Source organism: Ixodes scapularis, unplaced genomic scaffold (genome assembly GCF_016920785.2).
Source record: "Ixodes scapularis isolate PalLabHiFi unplaced genomic scaffold, ASM1692078v2 PGA_scaffold12__126_contigs__length_90152505, whole genome shotgun sequence".
NCBI classification, from domain to species: Eukaryota; Metazoa; Arthropoda; class Arachnida; order Ixodida; family Ixodidae; genus Ixodes; species Ixodes scapularis.
In genome coordinates this window covers 66,279,138-66,288,380 of record NW_024609838.1, presented here as the reverse complement: position 1 = coordinate 66,288,380, position 9,243 = coordinate 66,279,138, and the positions used below count along the sequence as shown (strand labels likewise).

General features: G+C 46.7%; 1 protein-coding gene across 1 annotated transcript; it reads left to right on the top strand.

Annotated features, from left to right (window-relative positions):
* Positions 1-7,597: 7,597 nt before the first annotated feature.
* Positions 7,598-8,794, top strand: LOC120840372. Its single transcript, XM_040210867.1, has one exon. It carries the CDS (start codon positions 7,598-7,600, stop codon positions 8,792-8,794), a length of 1,197 nt encoding a protein of 398 aa, XP_040066801.1.
* The last annotated feature ends 449 nt before the right edge of the window (positions 8,795-9,243 follow it).

The following is a 9,243-nucleotide window of genomic DNA, read 5'->3' as shown; positions in this document are numbered from 1 at the left end:
AAATGAAGACTTCTGCAGAAAAACATGCTATAAATAGCACTTCACCCACACTGGAAATACTTCAGGAAATAATAAGCTACAAATGAAGCGTTTTTTTTATAACAGTGTTGGCCGAGGCAGACTGCACAGCTTGTGTATGTGACAATACATGGGCCGCACTGACGTCAAATTGCATATTTTTGATTACCATGGAAGAGGAGGAGAGGGAAGCTGCTTTTGTAAGGATTTTGAGGGAGGGGTTTATCTTCTATAATCTTCTGGAAGGAGAATAGAAACGTCTGTGCAAATTCAGGAGGCAGAAAAGATGATCCTGATAAGAGGGGAGCTCTGTCTTCCCCTCTTTTCCGGTGGTCATCGGAGCGCTCTTTGAATGATGTGACATGCAACGCATGTATTAGAAGCCCCCCCCCTTTCCTTTTTTTCTTGCTCCCATTTAAGTCACTAATTTTATGTACATTTCTAACTACCACATTTTAGCTGGAGATGCATAACTTAATGTCCAAAATAAACAATATCAGCCAGAGGATGTTAGAAAAATAAAATCTGGCCTTGTACAATGCAGGTTCGACTTATCGCTCTTCTGAAAAACTTGTATTTAAATGCGAGATTTAAAAAATATCCGCTGCACGACTATCTTTTCGGGAAAATAGAAAAATGATGCACGCAAAAATATTTTCGACTGACACTCCCAATGAAAACAAAAAGATATCACTGTCACAATTTTAGATCTTGCATTTATTTTGCCATGTTCCAAGGAACAGAACAGCTAATAGAAACAAAACAAAACCAAAGTGGGAATGGCTAATGAAAAGGATAGATATGTAGTACAAACCTGACTTCAGGCATTCAGATTTTTGACAATCTTAATAGGTATTGACCCCTGGTGTCAATACCTGTGTCTTCATGGTTTCCTAAAGGATTGTGTGGCAATTCTCTGGTGCTCCGGAAGACAGGTAATGGTCACATATTCACACTAAAGTCACTTGACCCGCTTCACGCTTCTTACACCAAAAAAGTCAAATTTGGGGGTTTTACGTGCCAAACCAACGACGGGCATCTGGCACGCCCCAGCGGAGGACTGAGGATTAATTTCGACCACCTGGGGATCTTATGACGTGCAACCGAAAGCTCGGTTACACGGCGCCGCCTCCGCAATAAGCCTCCCTCAGATTGCGGGCACCTTGGCCGGGATTCGAACCCGCCACATGGGGATCCGTAGGCCGGCACTCTCGCCTCGGCGCCACCGAGGCGGCCACGCTTCTTACTTTTACAAATATAAACACCTATTGTGGTATAAACATGCGAGACGTGTGCAGCGAGGAGAGCTTGAAGAACATGGCTGATTTCAGTGCTGCGCTGCCATAAGTTCCCAACAGTCACATGCACCTTGTAATTTGTCGTTACTTGTGAGGAGGGAATATACGATTTAATTTATACTAAGACATAGAGCACAGGCAATGTTAATAGTGCAACCGATGTTGTATTTAGTGATGGTCGAACCAATAAAGGAGAGAATGCGAGAGCCTAAAAGCTGGTACACACAGCGCCGAAACAGATGAGCCGAAACATGTTTCGAGATGTGCGTCGCGATGCGATTTTGTCCAAAAACATAAAATAACGCACCCCAAGATGCGGGGTCATCATTTTCGTAAGTTAAAAGAACTCCAACTAAGATCATCATTTTTTTATTTTTTTTCTATTTGTCATTGAGCTAGTTATTCAGCTCCTGTGTTTTACGAAGAAGCAGGTGCATAGAGTGTTGAAACACAGTTACTAGTTCTTACATCCCTGTAGATTGCACTTATTTTGTGCAGTACTTTGGTTTTGTGACAGCACTTCTTAAGATTCTTCTGTCATTTTTTTCCGGCTTGTGGCGAAAATAATAGTGTGAAGGCATTCAGCACTAGAGCAGTGCTCACCAACGAGGACCTGTCAATCTTCCGGGTCTGTATGCAAAAGCAATGCCATAGCAACTAAAAATTGGGTAAACCCAAGATCAGCTAAAATCCTGTGACCTAATATCAATGTCTTCTACCATTCTAAATGGCCACCGATCCCCTGGGGGGGATCGGTGGCCGAGTGGGCTGAAGCACACACCCAGCTCGACGCGCGTGGAGTGAAATCTCGCGCTGCAGAACCCAGGGATCCTGGGCTCGAGCCCGACCCCTGCCCGTTAAGATCTGAATGAGCATCGTACCGGCGTGCAGTCGTATTTCACTACTGCGTGGTGCACGTTAAAGACCCCAGGCTAGCGGTTGTACTGCACTGGCTAAATTGCTCACCTACAGCGTGTGACTCGTCGCAACTTTAATGGCAGACCAACTACACGCTGTATAAATATCCCCACAACCCCCCTAAATTTGATTTTTGTGGCTTTTTGTGTAGCACAAACCAACATATCACTGATGAATGATAGTTTGTGCTTGCCACAGAAATCAAGCTTCAACACAGTGATATCAGACCATCTTAGTTAAAGGGGCCCTGCAATCATATTTAAGCATCTGCCTTTTTTGCGGTTTCCACGTCTCTTGGAGTTCGGGCAAGCAGCAGGCATGGAGAGAGTAACTAAACATCAGCGCATCATATTTTAACCGGACGACGCGGAAACCTCCTCCACCAACGGGGGCGACCCGCGGTACCGAAAGCGCATTTGTTTATAAAGTACGGAAACAAGAAATGACCCGTTGACATACCCGCCACCAAGCGGTGGAAAAGGCGGTGCATACTAGAAAGGAGTAGTGGGATCAGGCGCCGACACGGAACGGTCCTGGATGTACGCAGCGGCGCTGCGGTCGTAACGACTGAAGGATCCGACCGGCTCCGAGCGTTCCGAAGGCCTTTGGCGAGCAGCTTTGTCTTGCAGTTCGGCCGTTTCACGGTATGGCAGCGCGAAGTGGCTCCCATTCTGAACTAATCTTTACCCCGTGTTTGATGTCGTTTGTGGCCAATGAAGTGTCATGCCGAAATAGTGTTTAAACTCGCAGCAAATGCAATGAGAGCCGCTCTGGTTGCCCGCAGCATACAGCCTATCCAGAACATGCTTTGGTGGCACCCTCTCGCGCCGTCGACACGAAGTGCGGCAGCCGTGAGCGCTTGCTTAGCTCACTGCCCCTCCTCTAGTTCACGGTCGCTCAAGCAACCAAGGACGTCATGAAGGAGGTTATTTTTTGCTTGTTTTTGTCATTTTAATTTGCCTATGACTTTTAAAATAAAGCGAAGTTCGAGAAAAGAAAAGTTTCGTTAAGTTACTACGTTCAGTGCGCTCAGGTTCAGTCCGAATTAAAACCAGTAAAAAAAGTCCTTGCAGGGCCCCTTTAACCTTTCATCATCTGATTTTGGCAACGACGATGATGTGGCTTTATCAGAAAGATAAAGAAAATTGGGTTCTCACTGGTGAGCACCGCCCTAGGGCTCAATGTCTCTATGCCATCTGATTTCCCCCAAGCCGGAAAAAATCCCAAAGTTTTTGATTTTTTTCAGAAAAAAATTAACCTTAAAAATATATTTTAAAATCTCCATATAGCATTAACCTAATTTTTATTTCTTTCGGTGGGAAAGTTTATTTCCTATATTTCGATGTGTCAGTATGTTATATACCTATAAGCTGTAAAAATCACAAAGTCAGGACCCAGATTTTGGGACCATATCCCGACATGATTTGCGTGTCTGCTGCATAATTAGCTCTTGAGGCCTAGGTCACACAGCTGACATCACAGAAAATGCAATCTGCAGGCACGAGTCATGTGGCTCATGCTTCCTCCTGCCAAGTTCTAAGTTAGAACTGATTACTTCAGCTTAGCACGTGGTATATACGAGGTATGGACAGCGCGGTGACTCGCGTCTGAAGGCTGTGTTGCTTAAAGAGACAATGAGAATGATTAAAAAGAACAAATCTAGAGTGTTTTCGGACGTTTTGTGAGTCCTGGCATGCTGCTGAATTTGTATACAATTTTGTGACACCCATTTGCATGCCTACGAATGAACTGACAATACCGAAACTAACTGTCCAAGTGATGTCATGTGGGAATATCCGTTCTCACAGGATGTCAAGTTCCTACACTATGCTAGACGAGGAACTAGGTCGCGCGAAACTCGTTTGTTTCGTGCATTCAGGGCAGCGCTGACATAACTCCCGGTACGATTATTCTCTAAACAGTTTCCTTTGTGCGACATGGAGGTGTCGGTTTGGTCTGAAACTTGGTTAGCATTGCCTGGATCATGCCTGAGGCCAATTTCAATCATCAAACTAGATTCTAAAATGAAGACGATTTAAAACAGTTTGACGATTGAAATAGGCCTCAGGCATGATCCTGGCATTGTCGACCATTTTCTGGCCTGAACTGACGCCCAAGTGTCGCACAAAATGAACAGTTTTGAGAAAAATTCTATCGGAAGCGATGCCAGCACCGCCCCAAGTGCACGGAACGAACGAGGTTCGCGTGACCTCGTAGCTTCTCACCTAGCATGACGTAGAAGCATGACATCATGTAACACTGACTACTCTCACGTGACGTCACTCAGACGCGGTTAGTTTCGCATTGTCAATTTATTTGCCAGAGCAAAATGAGCGTCACAAAGTTCTATTTAAAACTGAGCAGCATGCCAGGACCCCAAGAAGTTAAGAAACACTTAGAAATACATTTAAAATCATCCTTATTAGTGATGGGACAAACATTTTACCGAATCGCGATTCGAACCCGAATCTGAAAATTCGGCAGATTCGGATAATTGACCGAATCTTCTAGGAATTCGGACGGCTCGGACAGATTCGGAATGATGCGAGACCACACCAAATTGTTCGGAAGAAGAGATGAATACTTTGCTTACGCTTGGGCGAAGAGCATGTTGGTTCAAGTGATGGATGAAGAAAGAACAAAACAATTAAAACTGGGACAACACAACCACACCTTTCAACTAGCAACAGAAGAGTAAAATTACCCCATCGAGCAGCCGACTATACCCAGGAGGGAAAGGGGGGAAGGGGAGATAAAACCGAGGAATTGCAAGTCAGAGGTGGGTTTATCTCGGATTTTAGAAATTCAACCTCTGTTTCCCCTGTTTGCTGTGGTCACGGCGAATGACTCTATGATCTCGCTGCCCACCCCCCTCTGACTTGCAATTCACGTTTTTTATCTCCCCTTTTCCCCCTTCTCCCCCCTTTTCCTCCTTGGTATAGTCGGCTGCTCGCAGGAGTGAATTAAATATGTACTCACACAATCCGAATTCCAGACCACAATATTCTCCCCGAAGCACGAAGGCCCAGAGAATTGACGCCAACGGCGGAGATTAAAACTTCTGGGTATGCTCCATATGCTTAAAACAAAACGAAGTGCTCCCTGTTTCTCTTCAGAAACGCAGTCAATAAACCTAAACTGATTTATATTTGCGAATGATACAAGATTGACGACGAATGACGACCGAACCTATTGAACCTCCGAATATTCCGAATGATCGCCCCAAAAAGTTCAGAACCTTCCGAATCAGCTCGAATCCAAATTTCCAGTGATTCGCCCCATCACCAGTCGTCATTGTCCCCTTAAAGAGATGCTGAAACAAACATTTCAGTGTCCATCATAAGTGACGCACAATCTTTCTACGAGCCAGCAACTGCCGGTGTGCGCGAGCACTCGCAACGAAATTGACGTCGTAGTCCCCCATTCACGATTAAAATGACTGAAATGTGTGGGCTCCAGGGAAAAGGAGAATAAAGACACGCTTTTCATCTCCACGGTGAGGCCTGGTGTAAAACGCAAGCGATCAATTCGTCTAACAAGCACGTGACTTCCACTTGTGCAGATGAAAAGTCTGTCTTTATTGAACTTGTAAAGCGCCTAAAAAACAAGGACACGGGGGAAAAGAAGACAGGACCAAGCGCTATGGTCCTGTCTCTTTATTCTCTTGTCCTCGTTTTTTAGGCGCTTTGCAAGTTAAACATGTACCAGCTAGCCCACCTATCCATTTTCCTGACTTTGTTCTCCTTTGGCCCGAAGCCCATACATTTCACCGTCATCTCTAGCGCGAATGGGGGACTATGACGTCAATTTTGTTGCGCATGCTCGCGCACACCTGCGGCTGCTGGCTCGTGGAAAGAACGTGCACCACTTATTATGGACACTAAATTGTTTGGCTTCATAAGCGCTGGATGCTTGGAACGCGTGCGTGAGCTGGTATCTCGAGGCGAGATCGTTCCGATAAAACAGAGGACGACACATGATACCCCGTCGGCGCCTTTGCCCGTGCGTCGTATCGGGTAACGTTATCTGAGCGCCGAAAACGAACTGCCGAAAGTCCACCTTTCACCAGAGGCGCGCAATTGGATATCGCGGTCGGGAGCTGCGACGCGATTGCGCTTGAGTCAGCCCCGTTCGTAATTGATCACAAGAAACAAAAATGTTTTTAATAGAACATTCTTAGGGGAGAAGCTAGTTATTCGCAGTGGTTTGAACAAGACCGTTTAGCAGACTGTTCTCAAGGCACCACCAACATTGCTCGCTTTCATTGAATTGCGTGTGAATGTGGCTCGCCCTCTCTATCCCCGTTTTCGCAAGACCTGGTTGTTGAAAATGTAAACCGATAGCGTAATCTCCTTTTTGTTTCGCAAGCCCTGCTGCGCCCAGATGGACGCGCCCGCGCTGCTAACAATGACCATGCCGAGCCCACGTGTGTTCGTAGGTATCTCACAGGGATGTTCAAAGGAGCGCAGGATGAAGCTGAACGGCGGCGTTGGCTGATCATGCCTTATAAAAAGACATGACCACGTTTAAAGCATAATAAAACGAGCTTACCCGACACAGTAATTTGATAGGGCTACCAGGACTGACGTGACCCGACACCTTGATCTCACGGTAGCGATGAAAAGAAAGGACGTAAACGGAGAAACCCGGATATGCAGAACTGGTAACTGCGGTAGTGTTGATTACAGTGTACACTCAATTCACGTAAATATTAATTTCAGCCCCAGATTAGGCACACAATTTACAAATAATAATTTTTTATTTGTAGAAATTCGGCACTGTAACGAAGATGCCCAATTTCACGAGCAACGTTGGGTATCGCTAGTTAATTCGCAGTGTTGCTATTCACGTACGCAAACAGGTTCTCGACGCCTTTCTTTTATCGCAGAGGTGCCAATTCAATGCGGTTTTTACTGGACCTTTTAGGAAAATGACGTTTTGGCGCTGCCCGCTGTGTGTGTTCTTCGCGGTGAACCTGATAAGAGTGATAAATCACGTAGCAGAAACGCATAGTGCGGAGTCAAACTTTACGATACTTTGCGGCATCGATGGCTGCTGTCACACGTTCAAGGTGTTCAACTCGTATCGCCGCCACGTTTACCGGAGTCACTCCGAGCATCTGCAGACGTCCGGGGGTTGCGGGTCTGGTCTCGCTGCCGTCGGAGGAGCGGAACCCCAGAACGAGGTCGACCCCCACAACGAGGTCAACGCAGAGGACCTATCATTTGACCTCCCTCAAGAGCAAGCAGCGGCTGCTCCCCTTTCACCAACTGAGAGGCCCATCGAAACATTTGACGAGTTTGTTAGAGGTGTGCAAACGAACATCTGCTTGTTTTTTTTTTAAACTTGCTGAAAAGCACAAGATGCCACATATGACCTGCGAGAACGTCTTCGGCGACTTCCAGTCTCTGCTCGAGGTGATCCTGAACAAGCATGCCGAGCAGATCCGGCAAGCCATGACCGTTTCCGACACCCTGACTGACAGCCATGGTGTGTTCGGTACCGACTTCCCTAGTTGCCTCTTCGACAAGGTCAAGAGCAGCTATCAGAGGGAACAATTCGCGAAGAGGAACTTCTTGTACGTGGAGCCTGAAGAACACCTGCTCCTAAGCCCAGAGACTTCATCGTTCCAGTACATTCCAATTGGAAAGGTAATTGAAAACCTGTTCGAAGTTCCCGCATTGGCAGAACACCTCTTGCAGCCAGCAGAGCAGTTGAGGACCGATCCACATGAATTGCGGTCCTTTCGTGAAGGCACAGCACTGAAGCAAGTGCCAACGAATAACAATGAACCTGTGCACAACCTTCATGTTGCGTTGTACACTGATGAACTGGGGATTACGAACACCTTGGGGCCAAATCAAAAGCGACACAAGTTGTTGGTGGTCTATTTTTCCCTACTCGACCTCCATCCAAGATACCGCGCAGACTTGAGCAACATACATTTGACACTGATGGCCAAGTACCAGGATGTCGAGAAGGAGGGACTCCAGAAAGTGTTAGACCCCCTTCTCCGTGACCTGGCTGAACTGAGGGACCACGGTTTTCAAGTTCAAAGCAGCAAAAGAAGTACAAGGGTCAAGGCCACAGTTGTTGCCATTTGTGGCGATAATTTGTCCCTCAACAAGCTTGGAGGATTCTCCTGTTGTTTCAGCAGTGGCAGAGTGTGCAGACTCTGCATGGCCCACAAAGCCACGCTTGCAGACCTCACGAGGGAAGACCTGTGCACATTAAGAAATGCTGCCACACACAGCAAACACCTGTCAGCAATTTCTGTGAATCCAGCATTGAAGAAGCTGTACGGTGTCAATGGACCCTCGCCAATGCTGGCATTGGAGAACTTCGACATCACCAAGCAACTCATGCCGGATGTTATGCGCGACATGTTTGAGGGAGGACTTGCCGTTGTCTTGCACTACACTCTTCAGGGACTCACTTCAGATGGCATCCTGACACTGTCAGACTTTGGCAAAATGGCAACATTTAAGGTCGGCTTCAACGATAAAAAAATAGGCCCGAAAAACTGCAGGCTAACTTCTCCAGGGACCACCGTGCCTTAACAGGCACCGCTTCCCAAAAGTGGTGTCTGTTCAGGCTGCTGCCATTGATGGTTGCATCCTGCATCCCGGAGGGAAACTAACACTGGGAGGTTTACTTGATGTACCGAGAAATTGTGGACATGGTGCTTGCTCCCATCATACCCACTGACATCCTGCCGCATCTTGAAGATAGGATTCAGGCTTTTCTGCGAACCTTCAGCGAGCTGTACACATCAGCTAGTGTCTCTTCCAAGTTGCACTACCTTATACATTACCCTCGGATCATAGAAAGGTATGGCCCTCTACAGCAATACTGGTGCATGCGGTTTGAGGCCAAACACCAGTATTTCAAGAGCATGGCATCGAAGAACAAGAACTTTGTGAACATCGGCAAGTCCCTATCTACACGGCATCAGCTTCTGCAGAGCTACGAGATCCACATGTATGTTCTTGACAAGAATGTCTGCGCC

Excerpts from the sequence above, each read along its gene's own strand:
- LOC120840372 (XM_040210867.1), top strand. The coding sequence starts at position 7,598 with ATGCCACATATGACCTGCGAGAACGTCTTCGGCGACTTCCAGTCTCTG.